Consider the following 22,964-nt stretch of genomic DNA (forward strand, 5'->3'; position numbering starts at 1 on the left):
AAGCAGGCCTGCCCGTCCTTCACTTTGACACAGCTGTCTGCGATGTGACTCCTGGGAAACACTCCTGTGCCTGTACAAGGCGTGTCTTTGGGAGTATTTAATTCTAAAGACGCAGTTAGAAGGCCAAAGGAAGACTCGCTGAGCAGTGAGGAGCGTTCGTCTGGTCATGACGTCGCCGTGCTGTGCTGTGGTCGGGAAAGTGGGATAGCGCCCGTCAGCCAGGACGCTTGTCTTCCCCGGACACAGAGCTGTGATTTGTTACTGAGTATTTACTTCTGATTCTCTCTGTAGATTGCTGCTAAAATTGACTCCATTCCTCACTTGAATAATTCCACACCTCTCGTCGACCCCTCAGTGTATGGCTATGGAGTGCAGAAAAAGCCCGTGGACGACGGAGGTAAGTTGCTGTAAATATCTTTGCCTCTCAGACGGTGCTGAACCTGCCAGTTAGCTCTGAATCTCTGTCAGCCATTTCCTTAACAGCCTCTCAGACGTCGCTCAGGAGAACAGTGAGGGGAAGAATTAGAATGGTTTCCTCAGCAGTTCTCCAGCATTTCTTCCTGTTTGCCGCGATAGCACAGGAGGCGCTTCACCTGGGCTGTTAGGTAAAGACTTGGCCCCCAGCATCTGCTTGGAAGTCAGCTGGCCTGCTGGAGAGCGCTGCTTGGCTTGGCCTCAGTTCCCCGGTGCACGTGTGAGAGTAGGAGCGCCCGCCCGTTCCCAGGCAGAGCTATGTGGTGGCTGCCTCTTGCCCTAAAAGGCAACGAGAACAGTGGCTTTTGCACAGCCTGTCCTGTCTACGACAGGTTCTTTTTAGAAGCATCCGTTTGCTTCTGTTTGTTCATTCATTCATTGTTTTGTTGGTTGCTTTGCACACACTGCTGCGTCCCCGGAGAGTCTGAGTCCTCTAGAAGAGCTGGGACTGGCTGTCGCGTGTCGTCTCCTGCAGAGCGTCACTGTGGCACACGGTGACGTGCACGTGGCCAGCAGGCCGCTGTCCTCTCCCGTGCACCAGCATAGCACCCCGTCGTGTACGTGTGCACACATTTCTGTGGCATGCAATGAAAAATTCACTGTAGAATTGTGTAACAAAAAACCCATATTCTGTGCACATAGGAAAAACAGAATTTGACATGACTGATTTCTCTGATTACTTTGGGAATTCTACAAGAGGAGCTGACTGTTGTTTTTAGATGTGGAAGCCTTTTTGGAGTAATTGTTTTAAGGGGATAGCACTCATTTAAATATTCTTGTCTGCTAGTAGCTGTTCATTGATCACACACCGAGGTAACCTTTAAAACGGCTGCTCCAAAACTGTGCTCTCGAAGCTTTTGACTGGTGTTAGTGGTTTCTTAGGCCAAATATGACTGACTGTGCTGTCTGTGTCTTTGCCTCATCAGAAAGCCGTAAAGCGAAGTAACCTTTTTACCTTTCAGGGCAGCCATGCTTTTGGTTCCTCCTATGGGACCTCAATGTAAAAATGCAACTAAGTTGTCTGGCTCTGAGCACAGATCTTATTAATGGGCAGTGTCTCTGCGGCCGGTGTTTCCAGAAATAGCGATCAATACGCTTCACAAGTCATTTAGGCTGCTTTCCTTTGCTGCATGGAGTCGAAGTGCTGGAGCGTGTGTGTGCAGTGAGCGGGGGCTGCCAGCCAGTGCCGCTCTGCGGGTGCTCTGCCATCGCTCCTCCGCACGCCCTTGCAAAAGAAATCAGTCAGGGGCTCCGAGCTCACTGGAGAGAACTGGGCAGCGGGCCACCTCAGCCAGGCTCATCCACAAGTCTGTTGTCCACAAGTCTGCTGTTTTCTTTCAGATTCATTCATTTATTTATTTATTTGAAAGAGTTACACAGAGAAGGAAAGGCAGAGAGAGAGAGAGAGAGAGAGAGAGAGAGAGATTTTCCATCTGATGGGTCACTCCCCAGTTGGCCACAATGGCCAGAGCTGCACCGATCTAAAGCCAGGGCCAGGAGCTTCTTCTAGGTCTCCCACACGGGTGCAGGGGCCCAAAGACTTGGGCCATCTTCTGCTGCTTTCCCAGGCTGTAGCAGAGAGCTGGATCAGAAGTGGAGCAGCTGGGACTCGAACCGTGCCCACATGGGATACTGGCACTGCAGGCGTTGGCTTTACCCGCTACGCCACAGCACCGGCCCCAGGTCAGTTGGTTTCGATAGCCACAGGTCTTTGCCTGTTTGCCCTTGGGGACTCACATCCTTAGAAACGGAAAATGAACATGGTTTCTCTTTGTGCTACTCGCTCTGAAGGCCGACAGTAGGGGAATGCCAAACAGCCGCCTTGCGTGCTGTGCCCACGCTCCTGCCCCACAGCACGCGAGGCCTCTCCCCAGCACGGCCGCGTCCTCTCTCCTCGTGGGCCCTGTGTAACTGTCAGAGTTGGGCAAGCCCTCCCTTTCTCTCTGTGCCTGTGGAGTTCAGGGTTGAGCTCAGCACGATCCCCGGGTGGTTGGGGCTGCCACAGCCTCGCCTCATCGCCTGCCCCCTGCCAGGTTTGCTCTCTGCGGAAACTGAACACATGAATGGGCGCAGCTTGTCGAGGGAGAGGTGCTCCTGGCTCCCTGACCGCCCTCCAGCGCTCACGGTCTCGCTGCTCCTGCTTGGAAAAGCAGCTACAGAACAGGAGGCCCGAGGCCCGGCACCCCAGCGCGTGGCAGTTGGGTCTGTTTGGTTTGGCGTGGGTGTTCTGAGAGACACTCACCGGATCACTTCTTTAGCAATGTGAACTCTCTACCTTTCCTGCGAAGCAGAGTTCTGTAACCTTCAGGCGGTTAAAGTTCAGTCCCCTGGAAACTTTTTGGAGGTGTTTCTTGGGTCTCTTTAAAAATACTGCAGCTCTGAAATGAAGTAGAAGACCCTTCACATGGGGTTTATCCAGACATGGAGACTATGTGCACGGAGCGCTACACAGCGTGCTAAGTGCTGAGCCTAGGGGAGATTGTTCCTGGCGCAGAAAGGCTTTGGTGAGTTGAGTGCCAGGGGGTGGCCGTGTGGCTGGTCCCCGGGCCTGTGTGGGACCCGGCACGAGCCGGCTTTCACAGGCTGCCTGGTGCCTGGGAAGAGCAGCCACCCCGCTGCCTGGCAGCTTCGGATCAGTCGTCAGCGTCTTCGGCGTGAGTCCGTGCTTTCTGACAGTCTTTCGGATCAGTCGTTAGCATCTTCGGCGTGAGTCTGCTTTCTGACAGTCTTTCGGATCAGTCGTCAGCGTCTTTGGCGTGAGTCTGCTTTCTGACAGTCTTTCGGATCAGTCGTCAGCGTCTTCGGCGTGAGTCCGTGCTTTCTGACAGTCTTTCGGATCAGTCGTTAGCGTCTTCGGCGTGAGTCTGCTTTCTGACAGTCTTTCGGATCAGTCGTCAGCGTCTTCGGCGTGAGTCTGCTTTCTGACAGTCTTGGCACCCCTCTCTGCTCTCAACTGTGGCGCCTTTTCCATCCGGAATTTTCCCCGTGCCACAGCTGGGGCCAGTCTGACCAGTTCTGTTCCTCTGCTCCAAGCCCAGTGACAGTTCCGGTGACCAGGAACTCCGGGTCTTCCCTGCCTGCTCTTCCGGAACTGCACCCCCCATCGCAGCGTGGACTTGGCCTTGAGGGCCGAGTGAGAACTGGCGGGACTTCTCAGAGAGCCCTGTCTCCACCCATCTGTTCCCTCCCTTCGGTGTCCAGCTGCGGTGCCACCAGCCTCTCTCTTCACTCTCCCCCTCCCCCTTTAAAAAGATTTAGAGAGGCAGAGACAGAGATCTTCCATCCCCTGGTTCATTCCCCAGAAGGCCACAGCCGAAGCCAGGAGCAGGCGCTCCATCTGGGTGTCCCACAGGGTGGCAGGGCGCAGACTTGGGCTGCTGCGTCAGGGTGCATCAGCAGGGAGCGGGATCAGAAGTGGAGCCGTGGGACTGCGGCTTCTCTCTGGGAAGCCAGCTTAACCCCAACGCCTGCCCCACCCTTCGCTGTTGTCCTGCCTCCCTCTGCTCCATCTCCCTTGTCCTACCCCTGCCCATCAGCGAAGGACAGTCACGCTCTGCTCTGAACCTCTGGAGTGGTCGTTTGTCCCCTTTGTACAAGGGCAGTTCCCAGGCCTGCAAAGTCCCCTGTGCTGTGTGCAGGCCCCGGACCCACGTCTGCCTTTCCTGCTAGCTGTGTGCCGTGTGCAGAGATGGCTCGTCCCCTTTGGGCTTTCGGTACTGAATACTCTCTTCACGCTGAAGTTCTCCTTTGTATCCTACAATTAGCATTTGTTAACTTTCCTCGAGAATAAGCTTCAAGTTTAAGAGAATGAGAGAACTAGGTGCGGGCGGGGGAGGGGAGGTGTTTGACCTGGTGGTTAGGGCCGTGTGGGACACCTGTGTCCTACAATGCAGCGACTGATTTCAGGTCCTGCCTCTGCTCCCCATTTTGGCTTCCTGGCAGGCAGCAGTGACGGCTCAGTGGTTGCATCTCTGCCGCCCGCCCAGGAGACCTGGGGTCCCCAGTCCCAGCCATGCCTGGCTCCTTGGGAGTGAACTTCTCTCTCTAGCTCTCTCTCTCTCCCCCTCCCTCATTCTCACTCCTTTCCTTCACTCCCCCATCTGTCTCTGCGTCTTTAAAATAAAGTTTTTAACAAAAAATTAAAGAGAATGGCATTAGTTGGATGGCTTAGAAGTGCAAATTTAAATTTCATCTAAATCATGGGTTAGCGCTTGTCTTAAAGGACCACACAGTAAATATTTCAGGCTTGCAGGGCCTGTGTTCCAAATGCTCAGCTGTGCCTTGGAGCGCAGAAGTAGCCAGGGACAGCGCGTGCGCAAGCGACTGAGCACGGTTGTGCTCGGCCTCCAGAACCGGCAGCTGGCCCTTGGAGGAGTTCGTCAGCCCCGGTCCCAAGTGAGCCGCCGCAGGCGACTGCTCCCGACACTGCCTTCCTGTGCTTGCTCTGTTCCTTCAACACGCGTCCCGCTCCTCGGCTGCCTGGCAACACGGGCCATTTCCCAAGGCTAGCCCAGAGCGGGCTGACACATGTGGAAGCCACTTTGTCGCTTCCCCTCCACCGACAGCTCGAGGAGCTCAGCCTTTCTGGTTTGCCACTTGGCAGAGTTATAGGAGTCGTGGACCCCTGTGCCGCTTCGGTTAACCAAACTCCTCTCCCCTCTGTAAACGGTGGCTTGGGACCAGAACTTTGAAGAAAGCGGAGTTCCTGCCCCTGGGGCGCAGGGCCGTCAGCCTTGCGGTGACCTGGAGGCTGCACCTGCCTCCCTACCAGACTCACCTTTGGTGATCCAGTGCCAGGCTTTCTAGCCTTAGTTTCAGGGGGTTCCTTTGGAGAGAAGGGAGCGTTCTTGGGTGTTCGTACCATCCAGTGAATCATTTACAGGAAGATGTTTCTGCACGTGTGGCATGGGGCAGAGAAGGAGAAAAACAAGGAGGAGGGAAAGGTTTTTTTAATTGCAGACTTTAAAAAGGAGAGGTGAGGGGCACCGATGCTGGGTGCTGAGTGCCGAGGTTCTTCCTGCTGAGTGGGCACCAGAGTGTGCTGTTTGGTGAGAAGGGAAAACAGCTCTTGGAGATGTTGGTCCTTTCCTGAATGGAGGATAGTGAGGGATGCTGGGGTGAAAAGCCAAGACCAGAGCAAATCCCCGAGAGTGGAGCGGCCGGAATGGGAGCTGCTCTCGGCAGTGGGTGGAGCGAGCCGGGGGTGTTGTCGGCAGCAGGCTGCAGGAGTGAGTGGTGCTGGTGGATTGGAGCACTCCTTTCCCAGCTCTTTGATTCTGTCCAACTTCTTCCCTAAAGTGGACCTGAGAACTCTGTGTGTGCTGGGGGGCCGTGTCCTTGCTGTGCCCCCGTGCGCGGACTCCCCTCGTTTGGTTTCTCGTGGTACACCCTGGGCTGCTGGCTCAGGATCTCCAGGTGAGAGAGCCTAAGGAAGCAGCGTAGTGCTGGCAGGAAACACAGAAGGGGACCAGTCTTGATTTTATCCAGGCAACAACTTACGTCCAAGGCTCCACAACCTCCCACCTCCTCGCTGCCTGTTCCTTTCTTCCTCACTCCCTCTCATCCATCTTTCCATTTCAGGGTAATTCTAGAGTGTGGTGCCGTGGGGTAAGCCGCTCCTCAGGACACCCGCATCTCTTACAGAAGGGCCTGGTTCAAGCCCCGCCTCCACCTGCAGTCCAGCTCCCTGCTGATGTGCCTGGGTGGCAGCAAGACGATGGTCCAAGTCCCTGAGTTCCTGCCACCATGTGGGAGGCCCAGATGGAGCTCCAGGCGTAGCCTGGCTCTGCTTCAGCCATTGCAGGCATTCAGGTGGTGAACCAGCGGGTGGAAGATCTCTTCCCCGTCCATTGCTCTAACTTTCAAATAAATAAATCTTAGAAAAGAAGCGAAGCGGTAGCCGCGTGGCCACTCACGTATGTGTGAGTTGGAAAAAAGGGGCGAGAGTTTTCTTGGCTGGGCTGAGTGTGATCTGATGGGCCAGTTGGTAACAGCTTAGCCTTGGTGGAAGAGTAGACATGTTCCCAGAAATGAATGCTGTAAATTTGCAGTGTCCATGTTGTGACCAAACTCATATAGTCAGCGCCTCTTTCATTCTTTGCTACTGTTGACCTGAGGAAAAGACTGAGTCGTCAAGTGCTTTCCAAGTTCTTGTAAGGCACGTGCTAGCCAACGTGGCTTGGCACCCTGACGGGGCATTCGGGGTTCACTCAGGGAGCTTTTCAGAGCTCATCTTGGTAGTGCAACCTCTCCGCAAAACAGCTCTGCAGTCTTGTGGAGCCACCTGCACTTTCCTTCCAGCCCCAGCTGCTCTCCTCAACATCTGCTCCCGGGAGGTGAGAACCTCGTTCACGCGTCTTCACCTCTGTCAGCCCCAATTCAGAACAGCCTAGGTGTCCCTCAGCAGGTGGATGCTTGAGCAAACGGCGGCTCATCCATCCTGTGGAATATTACTCAGCAGTACAGAGGAACCAACTGCTTACACGTGTAACCATTGCGATAACATTGCTGGGAAATTAGATAAAAAGCAGATTCCAAAAGATTACATGCTCTGATCCCCTTTCTATATTGTTTTTGGAATGGAGAACAGATTCGTGGTTGCCAGGGCTTAGGGATTAAGTGCTGGGGTGGGGAGTCCTGGATAGAACACAAGATCGCCACTAGAAGGGAACTTGAGGTTGAAACTCCTTACGTATAGATGAGGAAACTAGTGTCAGGAGAGGTAGGTGGTGTCTGGAAAGCCGCGTACCTGAGTGCTGACAGGAGGGAGGCCTGAACCTGGCACTCTTACGCTGTAACAGTGTCGTGCAGGAAATGTGGACTCAGATCTGATCCAAGTGAGAATCCAGCTCTGCCAGCTGTTGGCCATCTGACTCCAGGAAGGTTGCTCACCATCTCCCAGCCTCTGTCTTCTTCCCTGTGAACTGGAACTAATAGTGCCTACATTATGAGATTTTCGTTAAGAATTACATTTTCAAAGTTCAGAATATCACAGAGCCAGGCATATGGCACAGCAGATAAAGCTGTCATTGGGAACACATGCGTCTCGTGTCAGAGTGCCCAGGATTGAGTCCCGCCTCCATTTCTGATCCAGCTTCCTGCTAGTGCATCTGGGAGGCGGCAAGCAATGACCCAGGCACTTGGGTTCCTGCTACCCAGGAGGAGTTCCTGGCTCCTGGCTTCAACCTGGCCTGACCCTGGCTATTACAGGCATTTAGGGGAGGAACCAGCAGATAGAAGATTTGATCTTGGGGCTGACACTGGCGTAGTGGATAAAGCCATATGGGTACTGGTTCAAGTCCCGGCTGCTCCACTTCTCTACTGTGGCCTGGGAAAGAATAGAAGATGGCCTGAGCGCTTGGGTCCCTGCACCGCATGGGAGACCCAGAAGAAGCTCCTGACTCCTGGCTTCAGACCACCACAGTTCTGGCCATTGCAGCCATCTGGGGAGTGAACCAGCGGATGGAAGACCTCTCTCTCTGCCTCTGCCTCTGCCTCTCTATAACTGCCTTTCAAACAAATAAATAAATCTTTAAAAAAAAAATAAACAATTTGATCTTATTCTCTGTCTCCCTCACTTCCCCTCCTCCCTTCTTTTCACTCCCTCCCTGTTGTTCAGCCTTTCAAATACATCAGTGAATACAGGGGCTGGCGCTGTGGCTTAGTGGATTAAGCCATCACCTGCAGCATCAGCATCCCACATGGGCACCGGCTTGAGTCCCAGCTGCTCCACTTCCAATCCAGCTCCCTGCTAATGCACCTGGGAAAGCAGCAGAAGATGGCCCAAGTGCTCGGGCCCCTGCACCCACGTGGGAGACCTGGATGAAGCTCCTGACTTTGATCTGGTCCAGCCCTGACCGTTGTGCCCATTTGGGAAATGAACCAGCAGGTAGAAGATTCATTCTCTCCTCCCCCCACCCCCGCCTGCCTCTGTCTCTGTGTAACCCCACCTTTCACATAAATAAATCTTTAAAAAAAAAAAAAAATTCACAGTATGAAAAATACTGGTATTGCCAGGAGTTTGGCTCAGCAGCTAAGTGGCTCTGGGATGCCTGCTTCCAAGTCCCAGCTACGCTACTTCCAGGCCAGTTTCCTGCTACTGTGCATCTTGGGAGGTGCAGATGATGGTTCCAGTACTTAGATCCTGGGGCTGGCACTGTGGCGTGGCGGATAAAGGCACCACCTGCAGTGCCGGCATCCCCTATGGGCGCCAGTTCGAGTCCTGGCTGCTCCACTTCTGATCCAGCTCTCTGCTCTGGCCTGGGAAAGCAGTGGAAGGTGGCCCAAGTCCTTGGGCCCCTGCATCCAATGACCCCGCCATGGATTTTATGACCACTGCTTAAATGAAAATAAGGCATGATGCTGAGAATATAGTGCCTTAGATTACTTTTCTTCTTAATGTCGCTCTGTTGCTCTTGGACAGGTACTGTGTGTGTGGGTGAGGCACAGGTCCCAATGAGCCCTCTACCCCTGGAGCCCAGGTTCACTGTCCTGATCGCCCGGTTCTTTGCTCTCTCCTCTAGACTCCAAGCTCTTTGAGGACAAAGCTTGTCTTGTTGGATTTTATCGCTGGAACTTAGCACAGCAACTTAGTACCTTCAGCAGCGCTGAAGAGTGGAAGTGTTGAAACCCCAAGGCCAAGGGTGGGGGGGCAGGGTGGGTGGGGCATTCACTTGGGCGCAGCACAAACCCCTCACCTAGATGGGACTGTGCCTTTCTCCTCCTCAGAGTGGGAATGGGGGTCTAGGTGCCCCCTCCCCGTTGGTCTCCTGTGGGACTGCATGAGTGAGCAGATGAGGTCCCAGTGTGGCTGCTGATGCCGGGCTTTGCCACTCCCAAAACCACAGCAAGCTACAAAGTCAGAGTGGCATTTTTAAGATAAGTTTGAATTTACTCTTACTTAAAAAAAAGTAACTTGCAAACTTGATAACAGATTACTTTCCAAGGGCCTCTGGGCTACAGGCAGCATATCAGTGTTCTGTGGCCCAGGGGCGAGCCTGGCTGCCTAGAACACAGGAAGCCTTTGTATTGACCCTGGGAGAAAAGCTTTTTAAAAATGCTTTGAATCTGCACAGCTAACTCTGTGTGTTACTGACCTTAGGGGCTCGGAAAGAGTCGGAAGAGGCCGGATTCCAAAGGAGGATGGGGACGATTGTTTTCACAATCTGAAGAGGAAGTTTCCGTTTGTTTGTTTGTTTCTGCCAGTCCTATAAAAACTGAGGGCATGGTTCCCTCCCTGCCTCCCACTGCTGCCCGTGCGCCAGCCCGGGCTTCGGCTTCGTGAGGGCTCCTTAGTGCTTCCTTGGGCTTTGGGGGGTGGGCGTGACTGTTAAAATGGATTCCTATCAGGAAGACGGGCATGTTTCCCTGTGGTGTTTTGTTGGCATTTCTTTGGAGGAACAAAATGAAGACTTTTCCTCCATGTTAATAGAAAAAAAAATCTATCTGGCCCCCTGATTTTTTTTAAGACGATTATTGCAATTGGCAGAGTATTACCGGGCAGGAAGACTGTCTCATATCGTGGGACGACTCGCCTTGTGAGAAGGTCATTTTTCCGTCCGTGGCCCAGGCGGCTGTGTATTACAGAGTGTGCAGAGCAAATGAGACCCACACCTGTGTGTGCGCGTGCGCTGGAGTTGAGCTGAGGGGAACTTGGGAAGCAAGGGGGTGCATTGCTGGCCAGTGTGCACCAGTAACGGGAAATTGGAGTGATTTTATTCAGCATTTTCCCTTTTTCACAGTAAAATGACTGCAGTTACCATTAAATTGAGCTTGATCGGTGTCCCCATCTGCCTCCTCGGGAACCCTCCTGGCCAGGAAGACGGGAGCGGTCTCCCTTTCTGGAGTCAGACATGGTGGTTTGCTTCTGAGCGCCGTCTAACTGCTGGTTTTCATTTTCAGGTACCGAATGGGACTGTTTCCCAAGGGAATGAAACTTTAGGTCATGCATTACAGCCTTGGGCTGCAGCACTGGCATGGAGGAGGGAGACAGGTTGGCCTTCTTAGGGGTCCACCAGCTCAGAGTTGACACTGGATTTGAATTTGATTTCATTCCTCACAGCACGGCTCCTCTGGGATGATGGCGTGAGCGCTTTCAGTGTGTGCCTGTGTGGGCACTCCCCTTGTCAGCAAAGCAGCCGGCCGGCAGAAGTGGTGCCGTGTGCTTGGCACCTGTGCCACACGCTCTGCCGTCACACGGGGCTGTCCATGTTTCTGATGAGCAGGATCGTGAATGGCTTGAACAGAAGCCCTGTGACCATGCTTGCAAGTCTCACGGCGTCCTTTATGGTAGCATCATCCCTTTCCCTGTCTCAGTGGCTCTCCTGGCTCAGACAGAAACACTGGAAGATCATCAGCCAGCTTTTTTTTTTTTTTTTCCTTAGTAGAAATTTTCTGGGAGTTGTTTTTTTGTGTGTGTGTGTGTGTGTGTTTTTATTTTATTTTTTAGTTTTTGACAGAGTGGACAGTGAGAGAGAGAGAGAGAGAAAGGTCTTCCTTTGCCGTTGGTTCACCCTCCAACGGCCGCCGCGGCTGGCGCGCTGCGGCCGGCGCACCGTGCTGATCCGATAGCAGGAGCCAGGTACTTCTCCTGGTCTCCCATGGGGTGCAGGGCCCAAGCACTTGGGCCATCCTCCACTGCACTCCCTGGCCACAGCAGAGAGCTGGCCTGGAAGAGGTCCAACCGGGACAGAATCCGGCGCCCCGACCGGGACTAGAACCCGGTGTGCCGGCGCCGCAAGGTGGAGGATTAGCCTAGTGAGCCGCGGCACCGGCTTATTTTATTTTTTTTTTTAATTATTTACTTTCTTTGTTATTTTAAAGGCAGAGAGACAGAAAAAAGATCTTCCATCCACTGGTTCACTCCCTAAATAACCACAGCAGCTGGGGCTGTGCCAGGCCGAAACCAAGAGTCTGATACTACAGCCGGGTCCCCGGGTGGCTGTCAGGGACCCGGGAACTTCAGCCATCGGGCTGCCTCCCCAGGTGTGTGTGCAGGGGCAGCGCTGGCATCAGAGGTGGGACTTGGTCTCAGCCACTCCCGAGCAGCAGCTTAGCCAGTACGCCAAGCACTTCTCCCATCGTCAGCCTTTTTATGTCACTGGCCCAGCAGCACAGGGAACCAGGTGCCGCAGCCCTGCCTCCTTGGTCTTTTGGGAACAAGCCTGTCTCCTCCGTGGTCACTGCGAGACAGCTCTGTTGCTCTGTCTCCAGTGGGCTCTGCACTCACTGAGAGAGGGATTCCCGCCTGGAACGAGGACGGCTGCCCAGACTCGTGGGCGCTGCGTCAGCGACGGGCTCCTGCTCCTCCCCGCGGGCTCCCGCAGTGGACGTCCTCTTTGGGTCATTCAGGGCTGAGCCCTCCCTGAGCTGCCTGACCCATACGAGAGCGTGTGTCACATTCCAGCTGGACGTGCAGGAGGGAAATTTTGAAGATTCAATACAAAACAATCTCTTATCCCCAAGATAAGCAGGTTGATAGTACCGTGTCAATACTGTGGCTGCAGAACGTTATCTTGCTATTGATCCAGAAGGAATAATACTTATTGACTCAGTAGCTCCACTCACTTTTACTTTTTGCTAGCATTGTTTCCCTATGCATTTTCTCTCCTTAGAATATCATGATCTGGTTTCTCTCCCTTGTCTCTTCATGACTAGCTGCTGTCGACAGAGGAAGGTAGGGTTGAATTTGAACAGAAAGAGGTTGAAGCTGTGTGTGTCAGACATCAGACCATGTCACTGTCCGAAAGTGGTGGAATGGATCCTTCCCTACTCATCTCTATCTGTCCTTAGGATAAGTTCTGCCAGAGACGTGTTTTCAGAGCGCTTTGTAGCGTCTTGTCGGAGTCCTGCAGTCCGCCCTAATGTCTTTAGGGTTCACACTCGTTCGCTGGCTGTGTTTCCTGAAGAGCGATGCCTCATTTTGCTGAGGGCTGGTGAAGGAGACGTTCATCAGCGTCTAGGAGAGGAGAAGCTGGAACGAAAAGCGTGGCGACAGTGGCTGTGTGGGGCTGTGATTGCTAAGAGGCTGTTGGGCCCCGTTGTCTCTGACCGGGCTTGGGAGGCAGTGGCTCGCTCTCGTGTCCACGACGGCCCGGGCTGGAGGCGGCCGGAGGCTCTGGTGGAGATGCTCTGCTGCTGGGGCGTCCCCGGCTGCGTCCAGCAGAACATATGTGCCCGTTCTTAGCGGCCGCAGCTGCCGCAGAGCCCCGGACAATGCTGCCGAGGGGGTTGGAGCTTCTCATTTGTTTTTAAAAGAGGGGGGAGCTCTCACTGAGTTTGGATCCAGAGCGGGAGGGAGGCAGGAAGTTAGAGGGATTTAGGCAAGCAGGATTTTCTCCCAGGCCTCTCAGCATGTGCACACACAGATCAATTTTTTATCCTGCGTTCAGCTGGACACTGGGTTAGAGACTGTTGATCAAGACGTCCCCTCCTGTTTCGTATCATGTAACGCATTCATCTCAGCCACTGAGCCTAAATTACTGTTTGCTTTCTTTCTTTCTGCCTTTTCTTCCCCCGAAGTGGTAAGAACTCATATAAAGATGAAGTTAGTTTATCCGTGCTAATGCTTTGATTTTTCTTTTCTCTTTCTCTTTGCCACAGTAGGTAACCAGTTAGGGGCCCTGGTACATCAAAGGTAAGCAGTGGGTTATGTTTTATTATTTATTGATCATTTCTAATTGTTTATTGATCCACCATCTGTACTAGAGTGTTAGAAAGTCAGAGGTTGGGAGTGTGGAAAACCACGGGCTAGATTTCTTTAAGACTCGAGGTTTTTGCTAGCCCCTTCCAAGACCGTGTAAGCTCAAGGAACAAACCGACACAAGGGATCAACGCCAGACAGACTTGCACATGCAGACTCGGAGGGGAGCGGAGTCGGTCTTTCTTCTGACGTACGTTTAACTAGAGGGAAAGAATGTGAACTGTTCCTCCTGGCTTAGGGGTCCTCAGTTTCTTGGGAATCCTTAGCCTCTTCTCGCGAAGAGATGTTCTGAAGCACCAGGTGCCGGCCCTGACCAGATGCTGTCGGGGCAGGGCAGTGTGGGCCACGAGGGGACCTGCCAGAGAAGCTCGCCGGGTGCCCCCGGATTCTCTGCCTCTGCGTCCCTCGGGACCTTCCTCTGCACGTTGGGAATTCAGAGATAGGCCAGTCCAGGAGATCGGAGGTTTGTGGTCCCGAGTCCTCCGTGGAAAAGGGAACAGTGCACTGGGAGTTGTGCCGAGTCCTCCTGCGTACGGCTGGCTCCCGTAACGCGTTCCTCACCTCACTCGCAGTGACACAGCCCTGGTAACCACCAAGCAGCCATGACCCGGAAGAGCTCTCCTGGCTTCTCTCCTAGTTCTTTCCTTGTTTGCTCCGTTTTGTTTGTTAATAAATGAAAATGGAAAGAAGCCGGTTTCTGGGTTTGCCTGCTAGTGGTCCCTGAGGCCACAGGTGCCGGGCTCTTGTCTCCAGGTGTCTGGACTGCGTGCATGTGGTGAGTCGCAGGCTTGTGTTGAGAGCAGGGCCTTTCCTCCCGGAAGCCCGGAGCGCCTCCTGGCACCTTGATTCGCATGGTCACGTGGGTCCCAGAGCAGGAGCGACTATGGGGCACGTGATGGGAGCAGCACCTCGTGGCTGCATGTCCAGAGCTGCAGCTGCCCTCGCAGGGGACAGGAAGGCCAGCGAGCGTTGGCGTTAGATCGTTGTCGTGTGGGTAGGAGGCCAGGAAAGGCCTGGTTTGGGGGTGACCACGTATATCTAAGAGACTGAGAATCCCTCCTCGCCTGTACGCTGAGTTGTGAGCCCCCAGGAAGCTGCTCCCATGAACACGAAGCCGTGGCGAGTGCTGTCTCTGCTGTTGCGTTTCTTCCAAGCACTGCACTTCGCACTTGCCCTAAAAACGTGCTTTATTCAGTCCTTCCCACGGTGGGTAGAAGTCCGGCTGTGCGAAAGATGTTTAAAAATGCTTGCTTGTTTTTTTTTTTTTTTAACTGCTTGCATTTAGTTTCCTCCTAAGGTAAATGTTTAGATTTAATTGCTTTCTGGGGTGTCGGACAAATTGGATCTTGTCCACAATACACTATGGCAAATTCAAAGGTTTGAGAGAGCCAGTACAGTAGTTGTTTTAAAGAAAGGGACATGATGCATGGGGCAGCATTACCCAGAACTGCCCTGCAGGCTCACTGCGTCCGTCGCTGTGTCCTGCTTGGCGCTGATTAGGCCTTTGTTGGATGCTGGTGCCACTGGGGGCATCGTACCCTGGTAGATAGGTGGGTAATTTGGAGACAGGCCAGAAGTCACGGTAGTAGGATTGGGAAGCAAGGCATGTCGGAGAGCAGTCGCGAGTCTGCCTCGTCCCCGAGAGGAGGCATTGAGATGGAGTCTGAGCATCTCCCCAAGCCCCACAGTGTCCCCGTGGGTCCTGGGACTGACGGCCCGTGCCCAAGAGAGGACTGCGGGCTAGAAGGGATGCTGGGAGGAGCCGCGTGGGGAAAGGCAGCTGCTAGAGGAGTTGATGGTTTAGTGAAAGATTGGCGGGTTCTTCCTGAGGCGCAAGGAGAGAGGAGGCTTGGATCTTTCCAGGGAGGGAGGGAGTGGCACTGCAGGTGCGGGTGGATTTTTTGGCCAGATTGGCGTGATTTCTTGCAAGCCTTGATCTTGCAACACTGGCAGGATGGGGAGTTTGGGAAATCCTGTATTCTGTAATTTCTCCAAAATGTTCTTTGTTTTTAGGGCAGTAATAACAGAAGAATTCAAAGTGCCTGATAAAATGGTAGGATTTAGTAAGTATCTGCCTCACCCGCTCCTCCCCCGGTTCCTGTCTGTCCTTTCTGTCGTGACCTCCGGTCGGGGCGTCCCCTGTAGCAGAGCGCTCTTCACGTGTGTTCTCTGCAGCCCGAGATGCTGCCGGTCCCTCTCCTGGCTGAGAGAGACCGGAGTGTTGGGCCAGGACCCTACCCTTCTCGGCACCCCCCATCAGCCAGAATGCCCTGTGCCTATCTGCTGTACTTAACACGCAGCTACTGCTGCCGTGGTGCCCAGAGACTTGAGGGGGCCAGCTTGACTGGTGGTGCTGTGAGCCAAGTGTAATGTTTATTGAATTAATTAAGCCATTCACGCACGGTTACGTGGGGAGCAGAAGGCAGATTCTGACCCATTTCAATCTGTTGCAGTTATCGGCAGGGGAGGTGAGCAGATCTCACGGATTCAGGCCGAATCTGGTTGCAAAATTCAGATTGCTTCAGGTAAGGATTTCCTTCTTTCACAGATCTGTTTGATAGAAGTCAGTGTTTTGTGAGGTTTCCTGGTTTCTGTCCCTTGGCTTGTTGCTTAGATGTTTAGGGGTGTGGGTAAGTATATGCAATTTGTCGTCCTCGCACTTCTGGAATTGGGCTCTCAGATGAGCTCCAGAAAGACTGGAGCAGAAGCCGCCCAGAGTCGGAGACTCCGTCTGGCTTCCAGTGTGGACCCTCCCACAGTTCTGTGGCCAGGCGGGGCCCCTGCCCAACACCTGCCTCTCTAGGGCCTGTGTTTTCTGCACCAGAATGCTATGGCAGACAGCGCGGGGCCTGCAGGAGCCCTGTGGCTTCAGATCGCCCCAGGGACCGCACAGCAGCTCCCTGGACAGGACCAGCCCGTCTCTCTGTAGAGAGAGGACATTTGGGGTTCGCGCTGAGCTAGAGTGTGGGGAGCACGTTTCAAATGGGCCTCTTCCAGCGGGCTCTGTTTTCACAGTGCAATGGGGAGAGACCGACTGAAGTGCGGTTTTGATTCGATTTACAGTTTGATCATCTCACTGCAGCCTGACCTCCGTGTGTCGTGACAGCAGAGGTCTGTGGGACCCTGGACTAGTAAACACTTGTCATTTAAAGGACGCTGAGTGGAGCGTCTCGAAGGCAGTAGCTGCTGTTGGCTCTTTCCCTCTCGTGGTTTTTGTTTTTGTTTTTTAAAGAAGGGTTTCAAGAAGCAGCTTTCTCAGGAACACAGTAAAGCGTGTTGTGTGGTGTTGGAAAGTAAGACTTTTTTCCTCTTGTCACATGGCCCAGAACCAGTTGCACATAGTTGTCACAGGTCTCTTGGGATGTTCCCACCGTCACTAGGTGAGGACCCTAAATTCCTTACTCGTGCACCACAGCGCTGCTTGCAGACCTGACCGTTCAAGTGCTCTGCAAACGTGGAACGGAGGACTGGCAGGATACGGCGACTTGCAGTCACTGGCACGTGGACGGGTCCCAATGCAGCCAGCTTACAAATGTCCGCTGCGTGCTCCAGCCTCCCCCACGGGGCCTGTTTCCACCTGGAGAACCTAGGCAGAGCCCCTGCTCAGTGCCACGCTGCGAGCAGGCGCAGGCGCAGGCGCAGCCGTGTTCTGGGAGGCTGGCGGCTGTAAGGGACAGTCGGTGCACCGTCGCCTGGTGCCCACCAACACACCTCATCTTCTTGATTCTTCTTGTAGAGAGTTCTGGGATTCCAGAGAGGCCCTGTGTACTTACCGGAACCCCAGAAAGTATTGAGTAAGTTTATTTTATTTACTTTTTCCTTTCACTCTTCTTCCTTCTTCCCCAAGTGGGGAGAAACGGCAGGGCAGAACTGTCACTGAACACCGGCTGTCTGCAGTCTGGCACACGGGCAGATGCTAGAGGACAGACGGGGGCCACGCCAGGCAGCTTTTGTTCCTGTAATCCACGAGGTCCCGTCTTCTCTCCAAACCCTCCAGAGTGTCTCACAGCTGTCACAACATCTGTCTCTGTGAGCCAGCCTTCAGGAGTGTGCCTTCACCCCCAGTACTCTAATCACCCTACTTCTTCCTGGTCACGCCTCCTTCACCTGAGCAGGACTGGATTAGTAAGGCTGTCGCTCTGAGCCGCTGAGTCCTCAGACCGTGTGTTTTGCCTGAGGCCAATCCCCTGTCCGTCTGGTCTTTGTGGACCAAGCGACTCCCCCTTCCCGGCCTGGCTGCACTCAGAAGGGGCAGGACGGACCGGCCAGCGGGGCCCTTGGACAGCAGCCTTTGGACCGCGTTGTCGCCCACCCCGCCGCCCGTGTGCTCGGAGCCGTGTCCCGGACGCACTCGAGTGGCTTGACCTGCTTTCCTTTTCCAGTCTGCTCCGTGGCCTTGTGTCGGGGCACAGGGCGCCAGGCTCTGGCCAGCTCAGGAGACAGGTGGGCGTTCTGTTTCCCTGTGTCAGGCAGCCTGGCTGAGCTCAGCCCCACGAGCGGTGTACCGGAACAGACGCTGCCGCCAGGTGTGCGGGCCAGGGCCAGGGCCAGCGCGGCCTCGCTGGACTCCAGGCATTTTCCTCCCAACAGAGGTCGATCTAGCACACGGGCAAAATGTTAAAAAGCTGCTGTGACTGAGAAGATACCTGGAGCTGATTCTGTGCAAACTGCACGAGGCAACATCTGTGTCCTGCCTTTCTTTTTCTCCTGTTCTTCTAACCATTCCTGCTTCGTGTCTGCCCGAAGAGTCAAGGCAGTGGGAGTGTACCTTGAGGAGGAAATGTTCGTTTTCCTCTGCGCAGTACAGCCAGCCTGTCGAGTGGCTGAATTCCTGTCCGGCAGGGGAACCGAAACATAGGCTGCACATAGCGAGTGCGCGCGGGAGCGCGGCGGACGGCAGGCAGGGGGATTCTGGTGCAGAAAAGGAAACCGGCCCGGCAGACGGCGCTGGCGGCTGCCTTCACCGCCACAGCCTCTCGCTCTGCCTTCCCCACCCAAATAAATCGGCACGAAGGGCTCGGCACGTGGCGTGCAGGGTCCTGCCCGGCTGACGCGAGCAGCCCAGAGCAGGTAGGTGCCTGTGCGTGCGCAGCCGCCGCGGGCACTGCCTCCCCCGGCGCCTCCGGCACGCGGGTGCTGACGGCAGCCTCACCTCAGAGTCAGAGCAGTCGGCTGGTTGTGGAGAAGAAACCTGGAGTTGGGGAGTCGAAACGACGGCTACTAACCCGCGCTCGCTTTCTCCTCCTCCTCCTCACTGCTCTCTCCTGCTCTTCCCTCACAAGCCTGTGTAACCCTGTGAGTGGGCGGGGCCCCGCAGCAGCCCCGCTGAGGCTCCGTGTTGGGACGTGCCCTCGCGTCTGTGTGCTGCTTTTGAATCCAGCCCACAGCGCGGCAGGTGGCGGAAGGCCCCTCGGGTTGTGGGGGCAGGAGCTGGAACTGGACGCAGGGCTGCCTTGACGCCGTGCCCCTCGCTGCTGGCTCCCTCCCCTGCGCCTGCAGCGGTCCTTTAACGCCGCCTCTCTGTGGTTCTTCTCCCCAAAGACAAGCCAAGCGGCTCCTGGGGCAGATCGTGGATCGCTGTCGGAACGGCCCCGGCTTTCATAACGACGTAGATGGCAACAGCACGATCCAGGAGGTTCTCATCCCTGCGTCTAAAGTGGGTCTGGTCATCGGCAAAGGAGGGGAGACCATAAAGCAGCTGCAGGTACGCGAGCTGCGGGCTCGGGCCTGTGCCCAGGGGCTTCCACCTTGTTCCTGAGCATGACGGGGCTGAGGCCAGGTGCCAGGGCAAGTGTGCAGCCACTGGCAGCTCACTGCGGGTGCTCTTACAGTAGACGGTGTAGTGTGCAGAGGCGGGGCCCTGCCTTCGCTGTACAGTCTCGGGTGTGCTCGCTCACTTTCCCAAGGGTCAGGAGCCTTGCCTGTGAGAGGGAGAGTGCGCGCCTGTTGTCCTGACGGGACATTCATGCTCCATGAATGCTGCCCGCTGTTAGCTCCAGAATCCCTTGTCTGAGATGCTTGGGGCCCATTTAACACCCTCAGGAAGCACCAGCTGCACCTCTCCTCAAACGCACGTTTCCATAGGTGAATGTGGGAACAGCCACTCCACTGGAGGAGGACTGGAAGTCCGCTCCCATGAGCTCAGCTCTGCTGCCAGATGAGTTATGAACAGACCTGTAGCTCTGAGTGGGGGGCTTTGTATTTTATTTTATTTTTACAGCTGCAGGTGAGGTTGGGGCCTGTCTGTCATTCTCTCCTGACATGGGCCTTGGATTGTAAGTGATGGCCTAGCGTAGACTCCACTGCAGAATCTCACAGTTCAGGGTTGGTGGTCCCAGGAGCCGCGTTTCAGTGCATCTCTTGTTAGCTGTGGAACCGGGGCAGCCCAGCTGCTGGCAGAGTGCCCTTGGTCTGTGGAGTGGGAAGAAGGTAGCGCTTCCCCTACAGTCATGGGGGAATTCTAATCGGATGTCTTGGAGCACTTGGAGTGGTGGGTAACATCCTGTAAAAACAGGTCGTTGATGTCCAGATGTCCTAGGACCAGAACAAGAGGACCGGGAGTGGCAGCTTCCTGCGCTGTGTGCAGACAGCGTCTGGCGTGGCCCATAGCTCTGCATTCCCAGACGCCATCTTTGTGGTCCTGGTCAGAAGCCGGTGCCGGGCCACAGTGGGGTTTGGCTTACTGTGGACATACCTGAGCCATGAGAGAGAGAGAGAGAGCCCATCCTCTGGTTTACTCCCTCAAATGCCTACAATGCCTTCAGTGGCCAGGGCTGGACCAAACCAAAGTAGAAGCCAGGGACTCAACCCAGATCCTCTTCGTGGGTGACAGGGACCCAACTGCTTGAGCCATACCTGCTGCTTCCTAGGGTGCAGGTTGGCAGGGAGCTGGAATTTGGAACCGAGCCGGAACTTGAACCCAGGGATTGCAGTGTGGGATCCAGGCGTCCCAAGTGGCGTGTTAGCACTAGGCCGAAGGTCTGTGCCTCCACCCAGCCTCCTGGACCCGACCTCCTCCCTCGCCACACTGAGGGCTGTGCTGCTGTGTTCCCCCAGGAGCGGACTCGTGTGAAAATGGTCATGATCCAGGACGGCCCGCTGCCCACGGGGGCGGACAAGCCTCTTCGCATCACCGGAGACCCCTTTAAAGTGCAGGTAGGAAAGAGGATGCGAGGTGTCACGTGGTAACCCGGAGCTTGCGTCTTACTGAAGGAACTCTGAAACTGGATGTTCCTTTCTTTAGGGTAGGCTGTGCTCCTAAACCAGGTTTGGTGATGAACCTGCCTGTGTTAAGTTCATTCCGATTAAATGAGAAGTCAGCCCTCGTGGATGCTGGCCATATCCCAGGTGCTCGGGAGCAGCACCCTGGGCAGCGGCACGGAATGCCTCCCGGGTGCAGAGAGTCTGTGGGTGGCACTCATCAGGCGCGTTTGATATGCTGACCTGTCGTCGGCTCTGGTGCACGCCGTCTGGCCTGCATTGGCTGTTGTGCGTCTCGCTCTGTCAGCCGTTTTGCAAGCCCTTGGCTGGGGCTGGAGGGGGCACAGGTTCCAGAGCCACACAGGCTGGAGTGCCCTGAGCCTGCACCCTGCGTGTGGGCTGCCTGGGAGGAGGCCCACGTGCTGGAAGCAGTGAGGGCTGAGTTTCGTCAGCGGGGGTGGCCCACCTCCTGCTGGTGCAGTGGGCAGCGGCGTCTGTTCTCAGGGAGCTACGGACGCCGGTCTTCCTGCCACGTCAGCGGCCTGCCCAGCGCCAGGGCCATGCGCCTTGGTGAGCAGGTGCCGTCCACAGCTGAGCCACTCAGGGAGCATCGGACCCCTCCCCCGTTCTCCCCCCGCCGCACATTGGACGCTGGCGTGAGAGTCGGGGAGAGAGCCCGAGCGGGAGCGTGGCTCATCAGCACACGTCTCCTAAGAATAACCAGGCCTGAGAAATCTTGCGGGAGTCCGTCAGTGTCTGGTCGGACCCCTCCGGATACCCGGTGACTGTCGGTGCTGTTTGGTGGTGGGTTTAGTGTTCTTTCCGCAGCCAGGATTTGGTCTTCGCTCCCACGTTGCCTTGGGCTGTTAGCTGTAGTTGGCCCCGGTTGCAGACCCTGCCAGGAATGGGACGGGGGTGGCCTGGCGGGGGTGAGGATGCACGAGGCAGTCCAGTGGTCACTGAAATCTTTTAGCTAAGAAATAAGAATTCTGAGCGCTAGAAGCTGTTCCGTCCCCCTCTGGAGCGGCCATGTGGAGTGAGGCCTTGGTGGAGGCGTCCGTCTCGTGCAGCTCTCTGTAACTGGAGCTCAGACAACCGCCCTGCTGGAATGGATGGCGGCAGAAAGCACCTGAGGGCAGTGGGCACCGCTGCTGACCCCGCCCTGTGGTGCATTCTGGGCAGTGCAGCGCGCACATTTCCAACTGGTGCGTGCCGCGTGCCGCGTGCCTGCTTCTCCAGCAGCCAGCTCAGCTCCTGCTGCCCAGCTGCCTGCCCCGCAGTGAGCGAGCCTCGCTGGGAGAGTTTCCTCTCGAAATGTCACCCGTGTCCTCATCTCGTGTGTGCATGTTTTCCATAATGCCTTGTACTTGTGTTTGTGCAGCAAGCGAGAGAGATGGTGCTGGAGATCATCCGAGAAAAAGACCCAGCTGACTTCCGAGGTGTCCGCGGCGACTTCAGCTCGCGGCTAGGAGGCGGCAGCATGGAGGTATGCCTGCGCCCCCGCCTGGGGCAGACTGGGTTCAGCGAGGGTGCGGGCCATCCTGTGTCTGCCCTGCAGCCCTGAGCAAGTAGTCTTGTCTTGTCTGCAAAACCTTCCTTCTTCTTTTTTTTTTTTTTTTTTTTTTTAATGTTTATTTATTTGTTTGAGAGGCAGAGAGAGAGAGGTTCTTCCATCCACTGGTTCACTCCCCAGATGGCTGCAATGGTCAGAGCTGGGCCAATCTGAAGCCAGGAGCTGGGAGCTTCTTCCAGGTCTCCCACATGGGTGCAGGAGCCTCAGTGACCTGGGCCATCTTCCACTGCTTTCTCAGGTCACAGCAGAGAGCTGGATCAGAAGTGGAGCAGCTGGGACTTAAACTGGCACCCATATGGGATGCAGGCACCACAGGTGGAGACTGAACCCACTACGCCACAGCGCTGGCCCTGTGACTTATTCTTGACTTCATCTTTCACTATTTTGATCAAACCTCAGGCTTACTAGTCGCGTTTCATAGTCAAGACTGTGCAGCTGTCAGGGCCAGCCTCGGGGCACCACAGGGTAAGCCACTGCCTGTGATGCCGACATCCCGTGTGAGCGCTGCTCTACTTTCAGTCCAGATCCCTGCTGTTGCCTAGGAGAGCAGCGGATGTGGCCCAGTGCTTGTCCCTGCACCCACGTCCAGATGGAGTTGCAGGCTCCTGGCTTTGGCCTGGCCTGACGGGGAGTGAACAGCGGGATGGACGATGTCTCTCTTTCTGTCTCTCTAACTCTGACCTTCAAATAAAATAAATCAACATTAAATGGCAACAACAGCAGTCACTGATCACACTACTGTTCCTCAGAGGAAGAACTGTGCTGTATCATATCGTTTGAGGAATGCACACCGTCTCATCTTAATGTGACCTTTAGAGACGAGCAGAGTCATGGGAAGCTCTGACGGGTTTGTCTGTCTGTGCCGAGGTGTCCGTGCCGAGGTTTGCTGTCGGGATTGTCATAGGAAGGAACGGCGAGACGATCAAGAAGATCCAGAGCGACGCCGGCGTGAGGATCCAGTTTAGACCAGGTTGGCTGCCGCGGGTCTCAGAAGCCCTGGGCCTCTGCCGGAGACCA

General features: G+C 55.2%; 1 protein-coding gene across 10 annotated transcripts in view; it reads left to right on the top strand.

Annotated features, from left to right (window-relative positions):
- The window catches only part of FUBP3 (far upstream element binding protein 3), a 49,907-nt gene that overhangs the window by 14,279 nt on the left and 12,664 nt on the right, over positions 1-22,964 (top strand). For 3 of the 10 annotated variants that reach the window (XR_016225987.1, XM_051840795.2, XM_051840797.2), the window contains exons 2-10: positions 292-397; positions 13,075-13,108; positions 15,188-15,237; positions 15,628-15,699; positions 16,911-16,968; positions 18,716-18,878; positions 20,231-20,329; positions 21,756-21,860; positions 22,815-22,917. Coding sequence is in view for 9 of the 10 variants with exons in the window: in XM_051840795.2 (XP_051696755.1) it covers positions 292-397; positions 13,075-13,108; positions 15,188-15,237; positions 15,628-15,699; positions 16,911-16,968; positions 18,716-18,878; positions 20,231-20,329; positions 21,756-21,860; positions 22,815-22,917 (790 nt within the window). In the remaining variant the exon portion in view is untranslated. Of the gene's footprint in view, positions 1-291; positions 398-483; positions 606-8,092; positions 8,363-13,074; positions 13,109-15,187; positions 15,238-15,627; positions 15,700-16,910; positions 16,969-18,715; positions 18,879-20,230; positions 20,330-21,755; positions 21,861-22,814; positions 22,918-22,964 lie in introns of those variants that run through there. The other 7 variants (XM_051840796.2, XM_070058105.1, XM_089321410.1 and 4 more) reach the window with 6 other exon arrangements.

This window comes from Oryctolagus cuniculus, chromosome 1, assembly GCF_051225735.1.
Source record: "Oryctolagus cuniculus isolate XC-2025 breed Fujian yellow rabbit chromosome 1, ASM5122573v1, whole genome shotgun sequence".
NCBI classification, from domain to species: domain Eukaryota; kingdom Metazoa; phylum Chordata; class Mammalia; order Lagomorpha; family Leporidae; genus Oryctolagus; species Oryctolagus cuniculus.